Source organism: Chelonoidis abingdonii, chromosome 8, assembly GCF_003597395.2.
Source record: "Chelonoidis abingdonii isolate Lonesome George chromosome 8, CheloAbing_2.0, whole genome shotgun sequence".
In the NCBI taxonomy this organism is placed as follows: domain Eukaryota; kingdom Metazoa; phylum Chordata; order Testudines; family Testudinidae; genus Chelonoidis; species Chelonoidis abingdonii.
This window is the reverse complement of record NC_133776.1, coordinates 64,584,298-64,610,131: the sequence shown is the minus strand read 5'-3', so window position 1 is coordinate 64,610,131 and position 25,834 is coordinate 64,584,298. Positions and strand designations below refer to the sequence as shown.

Below are 25,834 nucleotides of genomic sequence, written 5' to 3'. Positions count from 1 at the left end.
CATCTAATTATTTTTAAAAAACCCAATGCCTTAGGAAGCAGCCGCACTGACACCGCCTTTGTACTGCCAAGGCAGATGGGTTGAGTGGAGTATTGGAAGTATCAGTGCAAAATGAGGTATGCTCTGCAGAGACAGGCATTGGAGAATAGATGGCTTTGCTCTGAGACAAAAAAAAAAAAAAAAAATCAAGCTCAGCCGAGTTTAGTGGTGCTAGGTCTATCAATGGCTAATAGCCAGGATTAGGAGGGATGTAAAACCATGTTCTGAAGTGTCTCTGTTGCCAGAAGCTGGGAATGGGTGACGGGATGGATTGTTTGATTACTTGTTCTGTTCATTCGCTCTGGGGTACCTGGCATTGGCTACTGTTGGGAAACAGGATACTGGGCTAGATGGACCATTGGTCTGACCCAGTATGGCCGTTCTTATGTTGCTGACTAGCAAAGGAAGATGGCATTCAGGAAAACTGAACCTTGCCAACCGTTAATGGGAGGTGCTGGGCTATGATGCAACTCAAGGTTGAGATTCACACTTGACACCAAGGGCAATAATGCTTTGTTAGTTGGTGACTTCCCTACACGAGCCCAAAGGTTTGCCCATAAGACCGTCCCCCTTTGCTGAACCAGGATGACCCAGACATTGCTGTTTGGATGTTTTCCACACAGCTAGAACTTCTTGATGCACATGCTGGATTTTCTCAAGTGCTTGTTTCCCTGATCTGATGGCTCTGACCTGGTTATCTGCACTCTAAGTAGTTATACCACCTTTATCACTGTGGTATCTGAGCAGAGATGTCCATTCATCTTGTAAGCACATGCATATCTTGTGCGTCACAAATAACATTGAATAAAATCCTCCTGGCATTGCTTTGGAAAGCAGGTACCCTGGCCCAGTCAGTGGCTGCCATTCAGGGCTGGTCTACATTAGGGGACAGGATCGATCTAAGATACACAACTTCAGCTACGTGAATAACATAGCTGAAGTCGAAGTATCTTAGATTGAGTTACCTACCATCCTCACGGCGCGGGATCGATGTCCGCGGCTCCCCCTGTCGACTCCGCTACCACCGTTTGTGTTGGTGGAGTTCCGGAGTCAACAGGAGCACATTCGGGGATCGATATATCGTGTCTAGATGAGACTCAATATATCGATCCCCGAGAAATTGATTGCTACCTGCTGATACAACCAGTAGTGAAGACGTACTGTACCAACGTACCCTCAAAGTTAACTGGTTCAGCTGTTAGCAGTACTTAGGATCATGAGAGCCTGATCTGCCTTAAACAGGATTTTAAATCCCTTAATGGAATTTGAGGCTTTTAGCCATAGGTCAGTGGTCTGGATCTAGCCAACCCGAGTCTGTAACTAGTTGTCCTCAGTCCAGTTCCTAATGGACAGCAGTCTACCTCACAAACAGACTAGTGTGGCCACAACTAGCTGCCTGCTGATCACTTCTTTAGGAGGCAGAGAGAGGCCTTGCAGCCAGAATTCTCCCCTAGCAGGGGACTGTTCGGGGCAGGCTTGGGGAAGTTTGCCCTGCTGCTGACCATGCTTCCATTGCAGGTAAACAGCATCTATCTCCAGTGCTATGGAGCTGGTTCCTAAATCCATAACTGTTTGTTAATGAAGGGAAGAACATGTCTTTGCTCTTGTATCTTACAAGCACATAGAAAGCAGAAGAAATGAAAGCATTTGTATTTATTTTAAATCACTTATATAAAGTACCAACTCTATAGGATCCAGGAGATTTGGTTAAAATAAATAAAGGTAACAGTTGTCCCCAGTCCTTGCTGGCTGAGTTTAAGGCTGCAGTGGGGAGCTGCTGAAATCCCGTGAGAATTTGAATAAAGTACTGAGAAACACTTTGCTGGAGCAGCAGCTACACTGGGAGGCACTGCTAGAATATAGGATGATTTACAGCTAAGGACTCAAGGTGGGGTCGGGTTAGCCCTTTTCAGACACTAGCATCACCCCTACAGTGTCCAAGGGCCTTTTGTTCTCAACACTCTTCTTGATGTGGGGGGCAATACGTGCTTTTTATCAAGCTTTCCCTGCCCCAGAATTACTTGCAAGGTGGATTTAAGCAGGTGATGCCTGGAAGCAAGATGAAGCTGCTTGGATGGCTCTAAGAGATGAGCTCCAATCCAGGTACAAACCTTCCATTCTTATTTCAGTAGCTTGGAGAAAAATAGGGAGGAAGCAAGTAAATTAACTTAGGCTTCTGCTCTACGGGGCTGCTGAAACCTCAAGCCCTGATTGGTCTGAGCTATAACCAATGGAAGGCGTGGCTGCTGAAAGCATCTATGGTGTTGAAAGCATCTCCTGATGGCCTCTGCAGAACAGCAGTGCTGGTTCCTGTGGCTGGAGACATGCATCCAGCATCAGATGGCTGCTGGAGAGACCATGTATGTTAGCTTAAGAAGTGCTGCCTAGAAGATGTATGTCTCTCCTTCCCTAGTAGTCTCTGCTGAATGGGGATGCCTGCACCTCAGCATCTCGCGAGTGGTGCTTGGCACACTCCCCCTGCTTGTGGCTGTGCTTCTCACAGTGCTTGCTGCAGTTGCCTCGTTTGGATGTGGAGGAAGTGGAGTGCGCAGGTGAGGCGGGTACCACTGGCCTCTCTTGGCTGTTGCAGCGATGAACAAGGATGGGCTCCTTGGGGCTAGTCTTGCTCTTCAGGAGGCGCTGAAGCAGCTGCTTGTCTGACCGCTCCTTTCTGAAGTCATCCTCAAAGATCTTAAGCTGCAGGGAAGGCAAAGGAAAAACAAAAATGAGCAGGGAGAGGCAGGTGAGCCCAGAGGTGGCTCTGGCCAGCTCTGTTCAACTTGAGGCACTAGCTATAGTGCAGCTAAAACTACGAACCAATTTTGAACACAGTTTAAACTCCCTGCTGATTTCGGGAGGATTGGCAGGGATATAAAACCACGCTGATTGGGGGAGGGAATAATTCCCATCCCCTCTCTTCTGATCTATTTTCCCAAGTGGGCAATGCTTTCCAAAGATCAGAATAACAATTCCAGCTATTCAGCTACCTAGCACTTGGCATAGTGATTGGAATCTATATAAATACACAGGTCAGGCCTGACCCCAGCTCATTCCTCTGCAGCTGTGTTGGTCCACAAAACTGGGTGACTAGGCAACCAAATCACAGATGAAATTCAATGTTGATAAATGCAAAGGAATGCACATTGAAAAACATAGTCCAAACTATACATGCAAAATGATGGGGTCTAAATTATCCGTTACCACTCAAGAAAGAGATCTTGGAGTCATAGAGCAGATGTTTTCAGAAAACTATCCACAATATGCAACAGAAGTCAATAAAGCTAGCAAGGATAGATCGTAAGATAGAAAATATCATAATTCCATTATTTAAATTCAGAGTATGCCAACACCTGGAATGTTGTACAGTTCTAGTCACCCCATCTCAAAAAAGATATATTGGAAATGGAAAAGGCACAGAGAAGGGCAAGGCAAAAAAAATGAATCAGACAACAGAACAGCTTCCATAGGAGGAGAAATTAAAAGGATTGGGACTTTTCAGCTTGGAAAAGAGATGACTAAGGGGAGGGGAGAATATGATTGAAGTCTAAACAATCAGGAATGGTGTGGAGAAGGTGAATAAGGAAGTGTTATTTACTCTGTCATATAACACAAGAACTAGGGGTCACCCAATGAAATTAATAGGCGGCAGGTTTAAAACAAACATAAGGAACTATTTCTTCACAGTCAGCTTGTGGAACTCGTTGCCAGGGATGATGTGAAGGCTGAAGCTGTAACTGGATTCAGAAAATAACTAAAGTTCATGGAGGATAGGTCCATCAATGGCTATTAGCCAAGATGGTCAGGGACGCAACCCCATGCTCTGGGTATCCCTAAACCTCTGACTACCTGATGCTGGGACTGGGTGACAGGGAACGGGTCACTTATAATTGCCTGTTCTGTTTATTCCCTTTAAAGCATTTAGCATTGGCTGCAGTTGAAAGACAGGATACTGGGCTAGATGGACTACTGGTCTGACCCAGTATGACCGTTCTTATGTTCTAGATTGCTAGATCATCAGGGATTAGGAAATAATCCCATTGTAGCATCCACATCCATGGTTCGTGAGAATCCTCTGGCTTCAAGAGAGTGTTTCAGGACAAGTGGGACAGGCAGCCTTGTGCCATTAAACTGCATGGAGCCTGGCAGTGCACTGCAGCGATGAATGGTTGGTACAGACTCGCTAAACTCTGAAGATCGGGGGAGGCTGCAGATGTAAGAAGAGACTGGCTGGAATGAGTTTCTTACATCGTTTTTAAAAACCAACCCTTTTCATTTTTTAAGTAGCCTGGAGCTGAAAGGACATTCGGACTGTGGCTGGTTCCTCCATTTAACTGCTCACAAGGAAAGGGATGTCTTTCTAACTGCCAGTTCAGCCTCGTGCTGGGATTAGAAAGTCAAGCAGGGTTCTCCTCTGCACCTGTTGTATTTACTGGGAATATTCAGCCCTAAACTGAGAGCAGAGCATGTCACTTTAGAGGGACCTTAACTAACAAAGTTGGTGATCCATGAGCCGGACCCAACCCCAGCTCATTCCCTGGTAGTTGTGTCAGCTCCCCGGTAAAGTTTTGTCATCAAAAGCAGCAGATCTAATCTCTATAGAACCAACTGGTGCTCAGTGGTGGCTCTAAATACACATCAGGAACAGATCTGTTGAGTGGGAAGGTGCTCTTCTATCTTCACCACTATAAGAAAATGGAACCTGCTAACAGTTGTAACTTGCAAACCAAGGGACAATACGGAGAATCACATCTCATGCTTAGGGTGGTCCCTTCAGGGTTCAGAAAGGATTCCCCTGCACATACAGCTACACTAACTGGAGGCAGAAAAACTTGCAAGGTATATCAGGGACAGTCTTCCCCATTTTCTCACGCTTCATGCACTGGTCAATGCCAGAGGGGCCTAAATCAGCAGGATCAGTGATCTGATTCAGTATGGCAAGCCCCATGTTCCATCCATTCTGCCCCCATTGAGAGAGCCTCAAATACAGCCTAGTTGCTGGCTGTTGCTGTTCCTTCCCTGCAGCTGAGTTGCATTAACAGGCTGACCAGTGGACTCAGGGGACTCACCTGCTCTTGCAGAAGTGCCATCTGCTGCCTCATCTCCTCCTCCTTCTTCCGTAGCTTCTCGTTCTCTGCTTTGATTCGCTCCCGGTCCTTATGTTCTGTCCTGTAATCCGCCTCATAAATTTTTGTCTGTGAAAGCAGGTAGAGATGCCTGTCAGTAGGGCCTTGGAAGCCCTGTCACGGCCGGGTACCAGACCAGTACACTAGGGAGGGATGATCATTCTACAGTCTTATGCCAATTGTCATGCAAAACTCATTGTCACCTTTTGGGGACTGGTCATGCTAATATCTTCCCTTTGCTACTCCAATAATACTATCTTGTTCTTATATAGCCATCTCAAATCACTTAGGGATCATTATCCCCAATTTAGTGACATGCCCAAGGTTACCTAGCAACCCAGTGGCAGAGCTGGGACTAAAACCCAGGTCTCACAAGTCCTGGACCAGCACGCTAGCAACTAACCAACACTGTTTGAACTCTAACAAGGTGGTGCTTCCAGGATTGCTCCACGCTGGGAGGATGGGGGAGTAAAATGATGCAGCGGGGTGGTGTGAGCTGGTGAAGGAGCAGAGCACAGCGCCAATACTCAGTTCCTCCTGCAAAAAGTTGGAGAGAAGTAGTGTACCACTCTTAGGTGTTCGCCTGAGACTAGCTCCCTCTCCCACCTGCCTGAGTAAACATTTCAGTGAGGTTCTCTCTTCTCCCCTCCTCCTCACAGCAGTCCCTTTCCCCCTGAGCACCCATCCTTCACGACTGATGCTGAGTTACCTGGAAGGGTCAGCACCGCCATGCTTCACGATGGACACTTGACAAAATTACGGTATTTAGTGACGGACATTAGGGGTGAGGGTGGGGTGTTATGTCATTGTCATTCCATTTTTTGAAAAATTACCACAGACTTCAAAATTTTTACCACGGACACATTGCTGACCCCTGGTTACCTGGCATTTCAAGGCCTCCAGCTGGTCCTTCAGGTCAGTCACCTCTTTCCCAGGATCCGAGCTATTATTCACCTGAGCCAAGTGTTTGCACTTACTGGGCTTGTGGGTCTCACCCCCTTGCACTTTCTGACTGGCTTCTTCATGCTTTTTGGGTGAATTCTCCTTCAAGCTCTTCCTGGGAAGTGGGAACTGGGCATCTACAAATTCCTCCCAGGGCACAGATGCCAATACCTCAGAGCCCTAAGGAAGGAAAGGCTTAAAGGTCAGCTGCTGGCATCATCCAGCCCACTGGTGACCAGCTTCTTAGAAATGCTAAATGGTCACATTGGGCCCTGGGTGTTTCATTCTCTTCCTGGTCACAGTACATTAGGATAAGGGACAGTAGTTTGGTCTCTAGGTGACAATAGAGGGAGGGGCTGGGTGGGGCTGTGTTTGACACTGAATCTGTTGCTTATAGCGAAGTCATTCTTCGGCAGCAGAGCCTCACAAGCCACCCTCCCATTCCTGTAGCACTGCTGCAGGAGCCAGCCTACAGCCTTCAGGGAGCCAGCAAGACAGGCCAGTTCAGAGTGGCTGCATGTAGCACCGTGATATGGAAATAGCTGAGAAGCCCTAAATTAGGTCATGCCCATGGTAGGAGATGGTACCATGCATGAGTCAGCAGGTAAGAAAAGCATGAAGATAAACTTAAGGTCTCCAAGTGCCCAGCCTAACAAAGGCGTTCTGTGCTACCAGAGAAGCTTGCTCCAGAAGACCTACATTTACTGTCAGTCTCTCCCAGGAGCTTTGAATCTCCTTTGCATTTTTCAGTTTGTTTCAGATACAATTTTGAATCATGAGCTGTTTCAACAGGAGGGCAACTGAACTGTTCAAGACCACATCTCTCTGCTACCAGCAACTCCATCTAAGAGCCACCTGAAACAATGGGCTTAGCAAAATAAGGCTATTGTATGATATAGGGAAACAGTTGGTCCAGTGGATAGGTGTGGCCTGGAAGTTGGGAGGTGTGGATTCTAGTCTCAGTTCTGCTGCATGACTGTGGGCAAGTCACTTCCCCACACTGCCTCAGTTTCCCCTCCTGTTTAGAATGTAAACTCTCTTGTGTATGGCCAGGGCTTAGCAGAACAGGGACACAGCCTGGGGCCCATAGATGTTACTCTAATACAAATAACAACAAAATAAGATGTCTGCACTGGCTTTCAAGCAGTGGTTGAAAGCTTCAGCATGTCTGTAGCTGAAATAATCTAGTACTGTTTGGCTGGCCAGTGTGGATGGGGCCAAGCTATAGTGGAGCCTAGATCTAGCCTTGATTCCTAGCCAGGTTTGAGCACTTTTGTTTTAGTACAGTTGGATCCCCATCCATGCTGGCCAGCCAAACTCCGGAGCACATTTAGGTGCAATTGTACTAGGTGTGGGTTATCTGTACTTCAAAGCCAGGATAGATGGAACCGGAGTCCTTCGGAAAGTCAGGAGAAGAAAGAGAAATTATAGGTGCTGACTGGCTGGTGAAGTCACATGATGAGGCGTATACATTGTCAATAATTCTTCCACTCTTGTTCTAACCCCACCCAGAGAATGCTGGTGTAGGCTGGGTGTTCTGATCTCCATATCCTCTAAACCCACTCTCAGCACCAGGCCATGCCCAGTTGTTAGAGGACGGGATTGTGGACTCTTTATGCTGCTGAGAATATTTTTTTGCTTCTTTCATTCTGATTTTTGCATCCCAAACCTCAGTAATTTTGGATGAGTCAAACTTACTTAAGATAAACAGACAGCAAGTGTGAAAAATCAGGACGGGGGTGGGGGGTATAGGAGCCTATATAAGAAAAAGCCCCCAAAATTGGGACTGTCCCTTTAAAATCGGGACATCTGGTCACCCTAAGCTTGCTTAGTGCGTTGTTATTAATAGGGTTGGCTACATGCTGCAGCAACTTGCATGGCTCCGGGACATCGTCAAAGCCATGGCTGTGCATCAGCACTGACCTGGTGTCTTTCACACCTAGCAATATGACAAATGCCAAGCACAGGTGGCCTTTGAGTCTACAGCTAGGAGCTGGTCTAAAGGGTGTGAGGTTCCCTGCCCTCCCTGAGTGAAAATGGAGGTGGTGGCTGTTTTCTGTGCAATAACAAAGCTGGATTCTTCCAGCCCAATGAATCACTTTCAGTTGTGTTTGTAACACTGCAGCTTTGGTACAGTCCCCATTCTTAGACTCCTTTATGGGAGGAGGAGGAGGGTTTACAATGAACTTACAGCCGAGGTCCTCTTCTCCCTGCCGTGGTGCTGTCTGCCTTCTAGCTGCCTCACGTACTCCTGTAAATGCTGGTTCTTCTTGAGCTCCTGGATGAGGGTTTGTTCGTAGTACTCCCTCTTGTTCTGCAAGGGGGATGGACACAGTCAGACCAGCATCTAACATTCAGAGGAAGCAGACAGGCCCTGGATGCTACTTGCAGCATCCTAAATTCACATGTGGTAGGAAAGGGGTTTCTGTTCATTGATCTTTCTCCGCTCAGCCTTACTGTGCCACTTCCTGGAAATCTATGCTAAGAAGGGAGCTGCAGTATGTCTTTCACAAGCAGCAAACCTATGTCCTTTACCTCCCCACTTCCCTCACAGTCAGCTAACTCGCTGGTGTCTTTGGTGTCACCAAGGGGGTAGTACACTGGACAAGGCTCTAGCAATGGCCAGCTTCATGACCTTAGGCAAGTTGCTCTGCTTCTCTGTGCCTCAGTTTCCCTAGCAAGGAGATAATGATACTGACTTCCTTTGTAAAGTGTTAAATAAAAAGTGTCTTCTGTGGGCTCTGAATCAGGCTCACTGGGCTTTTCTCTGTCCCCGTACAGTTCCTCTAGATGGTATGACTCCCTGAGGAATTTGATATTAGAGATGAGGAGAGTAGGTTTGGAAAATGAGCTGGGTATTATGTATCCCTTCCTCCTGCCACCGGTATTTTTAGGACTAGGCAAAGGCCCATCAGATTCACTTCTCTTGTCATCTAAGACAGAATTGAATCAGGGCTTTTCCTAGTGCAAGAGAAGTGCAGTAACCCAGGGGCTCACCTACCGCTGTAGTTCTGACTGCAAGGGAGGCTGGTGCCTCTACCCTGGTGTCTCATTTCTACACTATGTAGTGTCTCTGCATGAACACAGAATGGCACTGCTCTGCTTTGAGGGGGGAGTAGGGAAGAGCCCCTGGGGGAGGCAAGAGAATATTGCTACTCAACGGAAAAACTGACCTGCCAAGTAAGACTCGGGGGGAGGAGATTGGCTGACTTGAAGATCTACACCAAGCCACCGTCTCAGGATTTGCTGCCTTAGTCCCTCCCCTATGCCGGCATGTGCTCTCAATACAAGCCTAGCCCTAGGCGCTCTGCTGCATGCCCAGAAAGTAACCGGGGCTCCTATGCTCACCTGTTCGTGCTCAAGCTTCATGGAGAGCCTCTCCGTCTGCTGCTTGAGGATATCCACCTCCTGCTGCAGGGCCCCCATCTTCTGCTGCAGCCCCAAGGTAGTGGTATGGTAAATTTGGTCCCACTCCTGATTTAGCTTCATGAGCTGCAAGAATGGGGCAGAAAAGCCATGGGTGAGTTTAATTGTCCTTCTGTCCACACAGGGAGTGAGTGTTCTCTGCGCCAGACTAACCCCCGACAGGTTATGCTGCACTAATCCATCACAGGTGAACGTCACTCAGCCATTCTGGGCCGAGTGAGAAATAGCTTCTCGTGTTGCAGCTTCTGGGGAGATGATGAGGACAGAAGGGATTGGAGATAGGACCTGCCCAGGACACTTGTCCTAACAACTCTGCTCTGGCTATGGGCTATTTAATTATTATAGATTCTAGCCTCAGGGCACTTCCTAGGCATGTAACAATGGAAGGTCCCGACCCCAAGGGGCTTCCATGGGAGTAGGACTGAGCCTGGGAGATGTAAGTCTAGGGACTTGTCTTCACTAGAGCACTAACTCCTGTTGGTACATGACGCTAGGGAGTCATGGTAGCGAACACGACGGTACCCAGTGTAGACTAGGGCTCAGCATTAATTCTGGGGGTTGTGGTTAAGCTCATGCAATTGTAACCCACACATCTCCTGAGTGTGGTGATTTGGCCCCTCTAGTGGCTCTGAGACCACTTAGAGATTAATGAGTCTGCTACAGCCTTAGCTAAGAGCCATGTGGCTTTTCATTCATGCAGTAGAGGCTCACGCATTTAGCTCCATAGGGCCCAGGTTGGATCCTGCCCGCTGACGACTGGAGTCTGTCAGTGTTACACAATGACCAGCTGGCAGACAAGATCCAGCAGGATCACAGCTTGATTTGATACAGGGGAGCTCACCTTCTGCCAGTGCTGCTGCCTTGGACTCTGTACTCTAAGTCCATGATGTGACTGCACTGTCACCTAGTGCTGACCAGTCAGTTGCATGGTCCCATGGGAGGGAAGATACTAACAATAAAGACGTGGCTCCTATGGGGATGTAATTGCGCCCACTACTGTGATATGCGTGGGGCATGACTTGGAGATCAGAGCACAGCTGGACACACAAAGTGCTACTGGGAAAAGGGGCAGATCTGGAAGGGCTCTTAGTGTGTGAGGAAGACTGCACACCTGCATGCAGGAGCTATTCTGCCCCCACCCCACTAGCCAAGGAGATAATGAGGGAGCTGTTCATTTGGACTGGAAGGGACCTTCTGGGTCTTCAAGTCTGGTCCTCGCTATCATGGGCAAACCCTGGAAGGATCAACAGTTTCCCTTTGGCTGGCCCTGATTGACATAGCATAGCTCAGTACAGGGCACTGGAGAGGAGGGGCTGAGAGTTGATCACACTGCAGGGGACAGATGGGGTGTGGGTGTGCACCAGCCATGAAGAGAAGGCTCAGAGCACGCCTGTAGCCAGGGGCAGCTCTAGGTATTTTGCCTCCCCAAGCACGGCAGGCAGGCTGCCTTCGGCGGCTTGCCTGCGGGAGGTCATTGGTCCCGCAGATTTGGCGGCACGCCTGCAGGAGGTCTGCCGAAGCCACGGGACCAGCGGCCTCTCCGCAGGCATGCTGCAAAAGGCAACATGCTTGCCGCCCTCGTGGCGACCGGCAGAGTGCCCCCCGTGGCTTGCTGCCCCAGGCACGCGCTTGGTGTGCTGGTGCCTGGAGCCGCCCATGCTTGTAGCTTGAGTGAGGCGGTGTATGGCCCAGGGAGCTGAGGTGGAGGGTGCCTGTGCTTTCTTCACCTCCTTGTTGATGCGCCGCAGCTCCGTGTTCTTGTTGAGCAGCAGCAGCTTCTCCTCATCAGCCGAGGTCACCGTCATGCTCTCTGAGATGTAGGTGATAATCTCCTCCGAGTCGTGCTGGTTGGAGATGACAGGCTCGCTGAGCACTCGCAGGTCGCCCTCCCTGCCAGCATCACCAAGAGAGGAAGAAAGTCAACAAGGGGAAAAGGAAGAAACAGGCACAACTCCCATTCTTCACTGAGGTGTCTGACTCCAGATTAGCGGCCCCGGCTGCAGCACCTACTCCTCTCTGGGGCCCTCACCCCAGGGTGCCCCTCTCCACCCACTCCCTGTGCAGGCATCCTGCCAGCACTGCCCTGATGCTCACATCAGCATCCTCTCCAGGGAGTGACATGAGGGTCCCAGCTGATGCCCTGCTCTTCCCCCACACTGGCTTCCTAGGAGCAGCACCCAAGAAACACAGCAGGGCTAGATGTGTGCACGGAAAGCTGTCCCCTTACCTGGGTGTCAACATAGGGGGCTGTGACCCACCCTAGCTTAGCAGGCTCCTCAAAGCCTCCAGCTAGAGAACAAGTTCTCTCTGATGCATTTCTTGTCCACTAGAACACAGTCACATACTGAAGAGGGCTCAGAGTAGTAGAGTTACATTGATTTCACACAGAAATTGGGGAAGTTCTTGGTAAGCGGCATTTACATATGTTAGATTTGCATAAACAACTTCATTGAAAAGGGGTTTTGAAGGGGAATTCAGCTAGGGAGAAGTGTGTGAGACTGAGACACTATGAGCCTAGGTTCACTCCTGCAAGCCTCATTCTGCAAGCTGCTGAGTCCTCACATCTCCCAGGGCCACCCCTCAGCCCTCGCACACAACAATGTGTCACCAGAAACTGTCCCTTGGAAGATCTGCGAGTGGAGCCGTGAGTGGGATCCAACAGGTCACTGCTAATGAGCAAGCTCTACCCACTGTCATCCCGTACAGTAATTCTCAGTGTGTTAACGTCATACTGGCTTTGCAGGTTATCTGATTGAACTATGACTATGTAGATCATTGTTGCTACCACTGTTATATAACTACAAGAAATCTTGTACAAAATGTGGCATGTAAGATGTCTATGGAAAGGCTATGTTTTGCTGAATATGATTGTGCTATTTGTATGCATGTATCATTCTTGTAGCTGAAGTTAAGAATACTAACTATGTACCTGTATTTTTAAGGAGTTTGCTTCTGGGTGTTTAGCCAACAAGGTGTTTAGCCAGCACATTATGAAGGAACTATTCAAGTAGAATGGCACATTAGAGAACACTTAACTTACAACTGAAGATGCCTAACTACACTTAATGGACTTTTCTGCTATGACTAAGCCAAGTCATGCATGGACATGTGACTTGCCTATGTAACTCCAAACTCCATCTTTTACCTGTAATTTTCCACAGTAAGAACAATGGGATTCCCTTCCCTTGAGAAGAACAGGAGTACTTGTGGCACCTTAGAGACTAACAAATTTATTTCAGCATAAGCTTTCGTGAGCTACAGCTCACTTCTTCGGATGCATAGAATGGAACACACAGACAGGAGATATTTATAGATTCAGAGAACATGAGAAGGTGGAAGTATGCTTACCAACAGGAAGAGTCTAATCAATTGAGATGAGCTATCATCAGCAGGAGGAAAAAAACTCTTGAAGTGATAATTAAGATGACCCATAGAGGGTGTGAGGAGAACTTAACATAGGGAAATAGATTCAGATTAGTTGTAATGACCCAACCATTCCCAGTCTCTGTTAGGCCTGAGTTAATTGTATCAATTTTGACTTAATTTGAGATCAGCGTCTCTTTTTTGAGGTGTTTTGAGTTTTTTGTGCAAATGCCCCTTCAAGTCTGTCATCTGAGTGATCAGCCCCGCCATCGGGGGCTCGTTCACCTGCACATCTACCAACGTAATATTATGCCATCATGTGCCAGCAATGCCCCTTGCCCTGTACATTGGCCAAACCGGACAGTCTCTATGCAAAAAATAAATGGACACAAATCTGACATCAGGAATCATAATATTCAAAAACCAGTGGCGAGAACACTTCAGCCTCTCTAACCACTCAGTGACAGACTTGAAGATGGCAATTTTGCAACAAAAAAACTGCATAAACAGACTCCAAAGAGAGACTGCTGAACTCGAATAAATGTGCAAATTAGACACAATTAACTCAGGCCTAAACAGAGACTGGAAATGGTTGGGTCATTACACTAATTGAATCTATTTCCCTATGTCTCTAAGGTGCCACAAGTACTCCTGTTCTTTTTGCGGATACAGACTAACATGGCTGCTATTCTGAAACCTTCCCTTGAGAGAAGCTATAAAAGCGCTGGAAACATCTCCATCAAACTTCTGGACTATGGACTTATACTAATGGGAGCATTATAACCAAAGGACTGAGAACCTTCCAATGATTTGGAAGCAACCAGAGACTTGTCAAGCCAGTAGTTTATTTCATCAGGGCTACAAGCCTGATCCAAGAACTTTGCATTTATTGTATGTATTTGATTCCCTCAACCAATGTTAACTCTCACCTTTCTTTCTTTCTTTCTTTGCTTTTCTTTTTTCTTTTTATAAATAAACCTTTAGATTTTAGATGCTAAAGGATTGGCAACGGCATCATTTTTGGATTAGATCTGACATATATTGACCTGGGTGTGTGGCTTGTCTTTTGGGATCAGAACAACTTTTTATCTGATTAAATTGGTTTTAAAGAACCACTCATCTATAAGGCTAGTGTTTTTGGTGGTGATACAAGGACTGGATTACCTAAGGAAACTGCTTTTCTGACTCTTGTTAGCAAGTGTGGTGAAACAGAAAGTTGCTGGTTTGGCATATCTCATGGGAGAATAATTACCAGTTTGGGGGGGAGGGGGGTTCTGCCCTATTTTTTGGCAGTTTGTCCTGAATTTGGTATTCTCAGTTGTGACCCACTGAGGCACAGTTACACTCAGCCTACCCACCCCACAGCCCAGCACAGTGCTGTAGTGAAATGTCCTCTCACTGACTCCATGTGACTTTTGTAACCTAGACAACACCACCGTGCCTTTGCAGTTATGCTATGGGGGTACTGTAGAGTGCACGTGACACAGCTGGAGTGTCAGGTTACATTTGGAGGTCAATGGGTGTTGATGACACCTGAGGTACTGTTCAAATCTCTATAAATCCAACACACACACACACACACACCTAGTCCTACGATTTCAAAGGATCCATTTTTAACTTGTTCAGGCTCCTACACAGTTTTACTTGTAGCCTTCCAAAAAAACAACCCATCTGCTTATGAGTCAGTGGTTCTGTCCAAGAGGTGTTGTCATGTCTGACAAAGGGATTTAAACCTCTCTGTCACTGAGCACACGATAGCTGTCTCCTTTCCCCACGTGCTTCCAAAAGCAGAACTAAAAGAGGATCTGTCTGTAAATTTACCTCTAAGCGGGGGAGGGGAACGGTCACAACTTATGAATCAAAGTCAAATCCCTTCTCAGTGCCAGCAGGGCAGCCCCATAGAGTCTTTACCACGAGCTGAGCTAGCTGGGGACCACCAGCAATGGGAGAAAACAGCCTGGTGGAAATCACAGTGTGATCTCTTTTTTTCCACTTTATTTCATTATTTCAGCTGCCCTTGATGATTGAAACTGGAACTGCTTAGGACAGCAGCAGCAGCTGCCTCGTGGGACTCAAACAGCCACTCGCAGTTCACTGGAAGGGGGAATTGGAGCAGAAGTACAAATATTAACATATATTTGCATTTTGTGAAAACACCGAGAGGTTTGAATTTCAGTAATGGGCCAGGGCTTGAGATCATGGCACTAAAACCAAGTCTGAGGAGTAAGGCAAGATGAGAATCAGAAGAATCCTATGGGCTGCTATCTCTTGGCCTGCCAGATCTGGAAAGGATTGCTTTGTACCAGCTGGGAGCTGGAAATCTCAAAAGCTTGCCTGGCAGATTCACTCATCTTTCCCGGTCCTTCTGGTTTATGTATTGTGAGACCTTGCAACCTTGTTTTGTCTCTTGGACTAGCTGGCCAAATATAGCAAGTGCTAGACCATATTCCACTGCAATCTTCAATTACTGCTGTCCCAGGCCTTTTGGGATTCATTCAGGCGTTGATGGAAGAATGGCTTAAACTGCAACAGTGTTTTCGTTAGGCATAGCTTCTCCGATGGTCACTAATGATGGCCGCTCTCTCAGATGAAACACACCTACTAATATCCAGCACAATGTGTCATCCCAATTTGCCCTTTGGGTCCCAAAAGCTGCAAACTGAGCTGATGAGTGCCCAGACCTTAAGGCACTGCCAAGCTTGTGTGTCTTCCCAGGGAGAAAACCTAGCTCTTGCATTTCTAAGATATGTGTTGTGCCTTGCAAACCTGTTCTAGTACCAAAGCAGTATTTCCACCATTGATGCCCATGCTCCAGACAGGAATCTCTACTGTGGGCTATTGCTTTTGCCTTCCAGAGATAAATGCATTGTGGGTTTGCCAAAGGCAACAGCCCGTTGGTGCAGTGAGCCCATAGCTCTGCTAAGGTTTCTGGGCTTGTTTCTCACATGTACTGATACAAATCCTCCCTCCTTTGCTTGCAGCCCAGTGAAACCTATATTGCTTCCTTGGCCTAGGCACAATGCCATGCATACAGACCGGGCATGTAGCAAGTGGACAGCGTCGTGACTCTTTCCCTTCATGCCCCTGGGATGGGATGTCTTGAAATGTCTGTGTTCCATTCCCAACTCCCCTTCAAACCAGTCCAGTCTTACCCAGGTATCTTCACTGGAATAAATCAGGAGCATGGATGAAGTCTCTCCCATTCCAGGTACCAAATGCATGTGTCTACTGGATGCCAGATTAGTCCACGTAACCAAGCTCCTGGGCATGAAACCCACCTTACCCATCACTGACTTTCTGCATTTGCTACGAGGCCATCTGGCTGGACAGGATGTGTGTGTTGCACTATGTGTGTGTTGCACTTAAACACAGATGTGCAGGCTCAACTCCAGGATCTTTACCACTATGTTTATGTTGAATCTCACATCCAAAGTCTCACTGCCTAATTCTTCAGTCAGCATTTTCTCCTGGGTCCTTTGGTGGGATTGACCATGGGGATGCTTTGCCGGATCTCTCTGAAGCGTTTCTGGTACTGTCTTTTCCATCGAGGCAGTGCTCAGTGCAAGCAGCATTTGTCTCATACACGTGACAACTCTTAGAAATGAGCCAGGCCTTTCACTTCTTTCCAGGATGGTCCTTAGACCACACACCAGCCAGTCATAAGAGCCTGGGCCAGATCTATCAGAAGAATGGGAAGCGGGGTTTGGGAACTGGAGCTGATCAGAACTGTGATCCTGCAGGTGTGCTGAGGGGCAGCACTGAAGCAGGTTCCCTCCCGCCCAGCCCCCCCCCCCCTCTCCCAACAGCATCCCCGTTCTCAAAATCAGCAAGCCCTCTGCAAGCAGGTACTCAGATACCTCTCAGACTCCCCCACATGCCCTGTGCCTCCAGCCACCCCTAAAACTCAGAGCTTACGTTATTGGCAGCACAGCTTCCTCTGCCCAAGAATCTGTTTCCAAGGCAGCAGCTTCACCAGGCCAGTCTCATGGCGGAAGGAAGTCGTGATGCTAATACAGGATGCACAGGCCTCAGTGACAGGAAACTCTGACACGAGACAGTTAGGACTTGAAAAACCCACCCTGTTCCCAGTTACTTGAGCAACGATGGGGTTCCCCCTGCTGGGTAGAAAGCTCCGCTACTCATCATACTTCCAGTAAGGCGCACTCAGTACAGATGTTGCCAAGGAGCCCAGTAAATGGGCAGGAAAAGTCCACTGGGGTGGAAAGGTTCCTGTGTAAGGGGCCAACCTTTGTTAGTTATGTGACTAGCCAATACAGCCTTTATTTTCTGGCTTCTAAGCTAACCAAGTGCTGGAGGAAGAGATCCTTTTATCTCCATGGGGACTGCAGACCTCTCCTTATCCGCACAGCAACCTTCTCCCATGCTGCCCTGCCATGATGCCTGTGCCCTGGGATGCTGTCACTCGGTGTAACAATACTGAAATAACAGCGCTGTTAAGAAAAAGCAGCCTGTTTGCTGTTAACAGTATGGGACTGCAAACGGAGGGCAGCCCCTGGGCTTGGATCACTTGCCAGATCATCCCTTGGTGACCAGCTTGTGGCCCTCGTGGAGTCCTGCATGGGGAGAGTCCTCGGCAGTAACGATTGGAGGAGATCTGCCAGCAGGGGATCTCAAAGCACTTTACAGAGGGGGCTTGGTATTGTGACTCCAATGGGAAACAGAAAGGCACAGAGAGTGGCAGGGCCTGACCTCATGCAGGGAGATACGGATAGAAGCCATGATGCCCAGCCCTCTGCCCTGCCCGCAGTAGCATCAGCAGAGTCGGTTCTCCTGCAGGGATGGAGACCGCACTGGGGACATGCCAAAGGCAAAGGAACAGAGCTGTGTTTTGGTTTATTTTGGAGCTGGTGGGTGCTGTCTGTCTTCTCACCCCGCTCCCTCATGTGAGGAACCTGACAAAGGGGACGGGCTGTCATCAGCTGGTACATTCTCATACTCAGTCTTTCAAACCATGGCAATAAGAGAGCATGGGAGTCTGGGTTCCCAGCAGGTGTAGCAGGCAGAGTCCAGGCAGTTGGCACTGATTTCTTGTGCTGGTTTTCCAAGTCCATATTCCCAGTGGCTGAACCCCGTCCTTCCTTTGTTACTTACGCTATGCCAGCATGGCTGGCTGGAGGGATGCAGCTTAAGGGAAGAGGCAGAAAATGTGTGGGGGCGGAGGGGAGGACAATACAGCAAGGAAGGCCAGCAGGGGTACTCCAGAGACAGGGGAAGGGGGCCAGTAATACAAGGAAAGACACTTTTTTTTGGAAACATGGAGCATGAAATCCAGAGCCCATTTCCATGTTTCTACCAAAACTCAAAGGCTTGGGGCTGGTTCTCATGTCATCCAAACCAGCCCTCCCATTCCTAAAAATAGCCTCTCTACTTGAGTCCGTGGGGGGAGTATCACGGTAATGGTGCAAGTGACAATACTTTGACTGGGTACCTGGCTGTGTTGTGCTACAACAACCTGTTGTGTGAGGGAGCTTCAAAGTGCATCTGCATTGATCTCCAGCACCCTGGGAGTTGTCAAGTCAGTAAGTACATCAGTTAGAGCTCAATCTTCATTGTGTAATTTGTTCTCACGCAGCCTGTCAGTGGAATAATCAGTGACATTCCTGGTGGGAGGAGGTGTGTTACTAACAGGGAACTGGTTATATATATATGTGTATGTGTGTAGTTTGGTGATCCTACTATCAAACCTGATGGACCAGGGGAATTTCACTCTCTCACTGGCTCTGCGTTGTTCCTGGCTGACTCACCCCAGACACAATGAGCACTCAAGTGCTTGCCTAAGAAAATCTATTTAAAATTTGAGCCAGTTAAATGGGTGCAAACCCCCAATACAGACACACACAAACTGGTTTAACCCTTGCTTATATCGATTTCAGCTTAAATCGGTAATTTGCGGTCCATCTACATTAGGGGGCTGCCCTAGTTTGTCTAGATTGAGTTTTAAATCCTATATATCTCACTGTCCTAGTATGGACAAGGCCGCACGGTTTGTTTCCGCTCAAGGCTGACTGTTCACTCCTGGCATGTGTGTTCTGGGCCCATTAGTTCAGATGTTTAGAGGGCTGGCAGATTAAGCCGATCTCTAGCTGGGAGCTATCATGAGACTGCTGTGTGTAGGGAGATGTAACCGTGTGTAGCTATCTCCCTTTCCTGGGAGTTGCACATGAACATTCAAGGAGGGCTAGGGTGAGCTAGGTGCTGGCTCTGAACTGAGGGGCAGACAGACACCTAGTGAGTTAGTGACTTTCAATGGGAATTAGGTGCCACACCTGTTATCTGCACCTTGAGGCCCCTAAATCCCTTTGGAAATCTGTCTCTTAGGCACCATTGACACTACCATAAGCAACCACCCTTTAAAAGAATATAAACTCCAATGTGGTCAAGTGGGGCTGTAAATGGAGATGAGACTGAGCCAAATCCACACCCCAACATGCCCAAATGTAGGGGTATAATGGAATCTGGGTGCCACTTCGGCCCATCTCCCACTCTAATGACAATTTGGCCAGCGTGTTACACCCAGAGAGGCACCATCTGCAGGCTGGGATGAGATAACCAGAGGAAATGAGGGGTAGGTACGGTTAGTACTATCCACGCTGTCTGACACAACTGTATGTTCCCTTCTAGTGGCTGGCTGAATAGAGGATAGTGGCCTGCTACTATTACTAACTAGTGGAGTTATTCCTTTAGCGCAAGTGGTAGAAGTTTGTGCTTTTGGCAATGAAGATCCCGGAGGATGATCCATGGTGGTGGGGTTCTTATGTGTATTAGACACACCAGGCTTCAACCTGAGGGAGGGTTTAGGATTCTTGAATGATACTCACATAGGGTTAGCCCTTCACACACTACGCTGCCAACCTGTGATCAAGCCCCATTGAACCACAACTGTATTTAAACTGGGCTTCAACTCAGGCTTGTAGTTTGAGACACTTCAGGCTTAATGTTCAACAGTGCGGAGCATCTTCATCCCCCGCTCACTTTAGGTAGAGTTACGAGTGCTCAGCACTTCTTTGGATCAGGCCACAGTGTCTCGTGTTGAACACCCAAAATCACAGGGTCAGTTTTTTTTAAATTTGGGCTTAATTCTGTCTGCCCTGTAAAAGCAGCCTGGGTCTCTGCTTGGAAAGAGCATATAACATTCACCCCATCAGTTCCTTAAATATCAGCTACTACTACCATAATGTAATGAGACCAGTCCTGCACACCCTGACTCTTGTGGGTAACACTCACTCACACAAATAGATGCACTAAAATAAAGCCAACTCATACGTATGAGAACTTGCAGGATCTGGTTCTCTCTCTTCCTGTGTAAGTGAAACAGGATTCTAATCAGAATGATGTGATTTTCTCATCTGGCATCTTGTGATCTACTAGGATCAGAGCCATCTTGGTGCTTTGAAGATGTGCAGTAAAGCACGGAGTCAGTGCTGGGCAGTGTTAATACTACCTATGATTTCAGGAACAGTCAAGTCTTTCAAGTATCAGCCCTGGAACCTGTGATTGGAAAGAACTAAATAATTGCTGGTTGCAGGTAAGATTTCACCTATGCAAAAGAATCTCTGTTGTTGTTTAAATAGTTTTGAAGACCACAGCTGGGAAATCCCCCCTGACAGGTGCCAGAGCTTTAACTGCAATCATGTCATGGTGTCTATTTGTAATTCGGCATATTCTCAGAGGCTCTCTAGCTAGCTTCCCCCCAGCACACCCTGCATGAGAGTAGCATGGACTACATCTCTAGCTAGATTAGCATCGCTGTGGGTTATTTGCCCAGGCATAAACCAGTCCAAACTGAGAAGTAGGACCCATGTGAGGGCCCTCAATTTTTGGATTGGGCTGTGAGGTTCAGTCTCTGCTATGGGCAGAAGGCTTAGACAATGACTTCCCTGTCCACAGGGTTCAGCGAAAAGCTGGAAGGTAAGAAATGTCAAAGCATATTAAACAGATCAGTGAGTGCATGTCCAGTGAGCCCTATGATTATGCACTGTCACAGGAGAGGCCTAGATGTGGGTTGGGTTTTTTTGGAGGGGAAAGGGGGTTCTTACCAGAATTAGCACTGACCCTTCCTCCACACACACACCACATACATGCCTTATAGGCAGTCCCAGCAAGGAGGACAAAGATCGAACTGGCTATGAAGACAGAATTCCCCTGTCATGCTCAAAGGGTCTGTCCACACCAGGATAAAAGGTGTTTTTAAAATGAGTGGGCTGTTGGCAATAGGAAAAGAACCTAGCACCTCTGGATATACAGCCATAAGCCTCTACTTGCCTGAGCTAAAAGGCCTTGTTGGGCAAGTCAGGGTGTAGCCAGAGATCACCCTGTATGTGACACAGCCACCACTAGGGGGTGACACACACAGTGCCGCCTTGAGTGGGAGTGGCTTACACTAATACTAGCCCATGTGTTCAAATCCCAGTGTAGACAGGATAGAGTAGCAGTTTACTGGGATTGCAATGTGGGTGTCCCCTAAATTCTCTGCTAGGGTTTGCGTCGCCTGGGCACCAACTACCACGTGCCGTGGCTGCACTAGGATTTTATGATGTGTTAGCTATCAGGTTTTACACACACACCTAGCGTGGAGAGACCTAATGGTGCCATTAGGGCAGGAATGATGCACACTAGTGGGGAATCTTAGACACTGCCTGCGTTTTCTGCCCCTGTTCTTGGGATCAATAGGACATCAGTCTCCAGGGCTGCCCAACCGTGCAGCACCTTTTACAAGCACTGCAGACTCTCCTGTGTCATCTCTTCCAGGAAAGGGGCCATTTTTTGTTATGTGTTTGCACAGCACCCAGTATAATGGCACAAGGGCCTCCAGCTGTGGCTGCAGCACAAGCAGTAACAATAAATACAAATAGGGTTGTCGAATGTTGCACAGCTCACATGGCAGCCATGCATTAGGCAGCCCTGTAACACATTCCTGCATCTCAACTGACACCTCTCACATTCTTCTGGGAGGATTTTTCTGCAGTTGCATATTTTGGCCACTACAGGCTGCTGTAGCACTCACCGGGCAGTCAGACCCCTACTCCTCCTTCACTTTCAGCTTTGCTGCCCCCCACGCCTCCCTAGCCCCAGCAGCAGCCCAGCCAGCTTCTCACTCGGATTCCCACTCCCCCACATCGTCAAGCCCCCACCCCAGCCATTGCTCAGGGCAGGTGTGTTGACCAGAAAAGCTTATGCATAGTCAAATTCCTTTCAACTACACACATGATCTTGTTAAACCATTTGCATGAAATGTCACAGGTGGAGCAGAACAAAACTTCGCAGGCAGGCTGGCTGGAGACTGGGCATCTTGGAACTGGGAATGTGTCACCACACTGGCCTGAGACAAGAACCAACCTTCCTTCCCAGGCACTCCTTGAAACTAGAGGGGTGAGGAGCTGGCCACTCGATTACCTCTCCCCTGCAGTAGCAGCTCCCACTGCCATCCCAGACTGGAGGGGTTGTGGGAGAAATCCTGGTGATGGTGGAATCAATGTAAAAACTCCCATTGAAGTCAATGGAGCCAGGATTTTACCCCATGTTTTCTTTTTCTTTCTCCCATGACCTCAGCCTCTTAACATCTGCCTTTGCTGATCCCTACAAATTATGCCCAGCTGGCACTGCTTAGGCAAATGGTCACTTGTGATTACTGAGACCTCCCTGATACTAACTTATATGTACTCATTTGTCTCTAGAGGAATCTTATTCTCCCAACCTGTCCTCCATGACTGCCCATTCACCTACCACCTTCTGTCTAAATCCCAGATTGTGAACTGCCTAGGGCAGAGGCTGCTTTTGTGTTGTCTGTCCAGTGCAATTGTCATTTGTATTGCGATAGTGCCAAGCACGCCCCAGGACCCCATCATGTCAGGTGCTGTACACACACAGAGTTCTATTGAGGCCCTTGTTCTTCCTTCATCACCGCAATATCTGACCTTCCAGTCATGCATTAAGCATGTGGCTTGTTCTCTCTCGCATCCTCTCCCCAGGAGAACTGTGGGCACAGTGGAATGATTGGTTTTGGGAGGGGTTTGGTTTGGGTTTTGTTTTTAAATGCTGATGCTGCTCTGTGTGTGTCAGAAAGGGCAGGTAGGAGTAGTCCAAATCCTGACTCCACCTGGCATTTAGAGTGGAAGGTAGCTTGTGATGGCCCTTAGTTAGACCAGCCTCTGAGAAAAGTCAGTCTCCTGCATAGACAGATGGTCCCTGCTCACTGAGGCCCTGGTCCCTGCGTGGGAGCCTTATGTGCTACTGCAATCGAAATAATGATAATGTAAATCTCTGGTGATTGTGTGGTATCTTGTGTATGAAAGAAAACAGGGTGATGTGTGAATACGGGGCCTGCTTGAGTCTATGAGAACAATGGGCCTCCTAAACAATGCTTGTAGGTCCTGGAGGTTACCACACTCACCAATCATTGGCTCTGTGTATACTTCACAGAGGGTTTATGCAAATCACTTCTCACTGATATGAAGAATGTACAGGATCCATATGCCCAGAGGCATGTAGCTGATCATTTTTGTTTGAGTTTCAGGTCAGTAACAAACATTGCATGGGGCAGAAAGCTGCTATTTACTATCTTCAAATACCTGAACAAAAGCATATGTGTGTGTGTGTGTGTGTGTGTGTGAGAAAGAATAAAATTTTATGGGCCAAATCCTTAGCTGCCGTAAATTGACACAGCTCCATTGAAGTAATTGGAATGACATCGATATATCGCAGCTTAGAAACTGGCTCTATCAATCTATCTAGTGGCGCCAATTGTAAAGTAAACTAAAATGTGAATCTTGGCGTATCTAGTGCAGTATAACGGCCGTCCCAGGTATTTCCAATGCATTGCGATGCCATGTTTGTTATGGGGACAGATTCTCAAGCCGTCAGTTCCCATTCTGGCTCCTAAATAAGGATCAGTTCAGCAGCCAGGAACTCCCAGTGTGACTCTAATGCCAGATTTTCAGACTGAGATTTTCAGGACTCAACATCCACCCAACATGCTCTTTAAAAATCTGGTCCTAACTGTGTCCCTAAAATTCCAGCTATAGTGATTTTGACCTAGATTCTCAAAGATATTTAGGTGTCTCATTCCCATGTAAATCACTGGGTACCTACATTCCTTTGGGGATCTCGGTCATTCTGCTCAGAGTGAAGCTGTTGATCAAAAACAATTTACTTCCCTGAAATGTTATCCCAACTTCCAGCAAGCTCCTGTCCATGCTGCATTTGAAGCTATGCTAGGTAGAAGTGTTTGATGGGTGGTAAAGAGCAGGAACATAACTACAGAGAAAAGTTACCCTCTAATCCCACAGCACTGTCCTCTGGGTGTACTGAGAATCAGATCTGAGAACAGTAATAAATACCTAGATAGATGCCTTTCCTGCAAATGACAATGCTCTGCTCCTGTCAGCTCAGCCAAGCCACCACAGTGATGGGAAGCTGAGTGAGGTTCTAGTCTGGTTCATCTGTCATTATTGTTATTAATAACTAAGTTTCGCTCCAAGAATCCTTATTACAGGTGATGATGATGCACAATTTAGAAAGAGCCCAGGGTGATTCCCAGGTTTGTAAGACTGTCAGACAGAAACTCATCTCTTGACTGGGAGACCAAGCCAACTGAGACAAATAGGGATGTGCGCAGAGCCACTGGTTCAGTTACTTCTCAGAGACGGGCTGCCCTTTAAAAATGGTTGCTGGAAACACGGATCTAGCACAGTCTTCCTGATAGATTCATAAGACTGTTTTTTCCTTCAAAGAGCTGGTCTCCAGCTACGCCAGCAACGTGGGTTTATATTGTGATTCTTGGGGAGGTGTGTGTGTTGGGGGCCAGCGAGCACAGGAAGCATGTTAGCAGCCATCCGGGTTCAGCAGTGAGCAGGGAAGCTGCCAAGCCATTCAGAATTGGATTCTGGCTCCCACAGAACAGAACTCCCAGTCCACACCTGCTTCACAGCAGCACTGATGTCACAGCTTTGGCCACAACCACCAACCAGTGCCTGTTGGCCTGGTTACATGCCTGTGTGTATCTGTGTATATACCTTCTGCTCTGCATATATGTCATAACCTGGCAGCCTAAATCCCTATGTCTCCCCTTCCCACACGGCCACCAGCCTCAGCCCTTCTCTCAAACTTCCTGCTGCTCTCAAGGCACCACGAAGCACCCCCTTAAAAAGCCCCCCTGGAGGGTCTCTCTGGCCCCTCGCGCCGAAGAACAGGGCAGGGCGTTAAGAGGTGGTAAAGGCTGCCCCTGGGGCTTGTTTCACTTCTCAGCTCCCTTGCCGGCTCCCAGCTCCCCCCTCCAACAACCGGGGGGAGGGGGTCACAGCTGATGCCTGTCGCTCCTTCCCGGCTAAAGCTCTGATGGGACCTAAGTCCCCCCCTCCCAATAGCCCCCGGCCCCGCCGGAGCTTTACCTACCTGTTGAGAGCCAGAGCGTCTTGGGGTCTGGCCAGCCCGGGGCCCTGCTCTAGGCAGAAATCCAGCTGGAGGGCCCCTCTCTGCAGCTCAGGCAGGAGCTCTGCTTTGTCGTGCGGCAGGGCGAGGAGGGGGCCTGTCTCCATGCTCGGGCTGAGCTGTCCGGCGCGCTGGAGGGGCGAAGCCGAGTGCCAGGCAAGGAGCCGCCGCGGGGCACGCCCCTAATGTCACGCCCCTAGCGCCCCGCTCTCTCCGTGTCGGTGATGTCGCACGTGGGTCCCGCTGCGGATCGCAACCAGGAAGCCTCGCTCCTCGCTCGGCGGCGCTGTGGGAGTTTCACCGAGGAAGAGGAGTCATCGTCAGCTGTTGGGTGAGCAGAGAAAGTTACGCCCGCAGCGCCTGTGAATTTCTCAATGGCAGGGAGCCTGTTCCATTCTCCCTCCTCACACACCCCCGCACAAAGGGCAGAGGGTGTCTGCCCACGCACTCAGTGTCGCAACAGTGGGAAGTTTGCAAAGAAACTCAAGGTCCCC

At 48.3% G+C, this 25,834-nt stretch overlaps 1 protein-coding gene and 1 long non-coding RNA gene across 4 annotated transcripts; one reads left to right on the top strand and one right to left on the bottom strand.

Annotated features, from left to right (window-relative positions):
• Positions 1-1,679: 1,679 nt before the first annotated feature.
• LOC116839977 (uncharacterized) lies at positions 1,680-25,528 on the bottom strand. Of its 2 annotated transcripts, XM_032806301.2 has the most exons (7): positions 25,305-25,525; positions 11,258-11,420; positions 9,453-9,596; positions 8,296-8,418; positions 6,045-6,284; positions 5,106-5,231; positions 1,680-2,736 (listed from the first exon to the last, which is right to left on the bottom strand). In XM_032806301.2, exons 1-7 carry the CDS (start codon positions 25,445-25,447, stop codon positions 2,449-2,451), a joined length of 1,227 nt encoding a protein of 408 aa, XP_032662192.1. In that variant the 5' UTR covers positions 25,448-25,525; the 3' UTR covers positions 1,680-2,448. The 2 variants fall into 2 exon arrangements, with proteins under 2 accessions (XP_032662192.1, XP_032662193.1); XM_032806302.2 differs by lacking the exon at positions 6,045-6,284 and having other exon boundaries at positions 25,305-25,528.
• LOC116839981 (uncharacterized) lies at positions 5,239-12,996 on the top strand. Of its 2 annotated transcripts, none has more exons than XR_012656406.1 (3): positions 5,239-6,077; positions 6,555-6,708; positions 12,473-12,996. It is a non-coding gene; the product is annotated as an uncharacterized LOC116839981 (long non-coding RNA). The 2 variants fall into 2 exon arrangements; XR_004377290.2 differs by lacking the exon at positions 12,473-12,996 and adding an exon at positions 6,855-8,289.
• Positions 25,529-25,834: the final 306 nt, after the last annotated feature.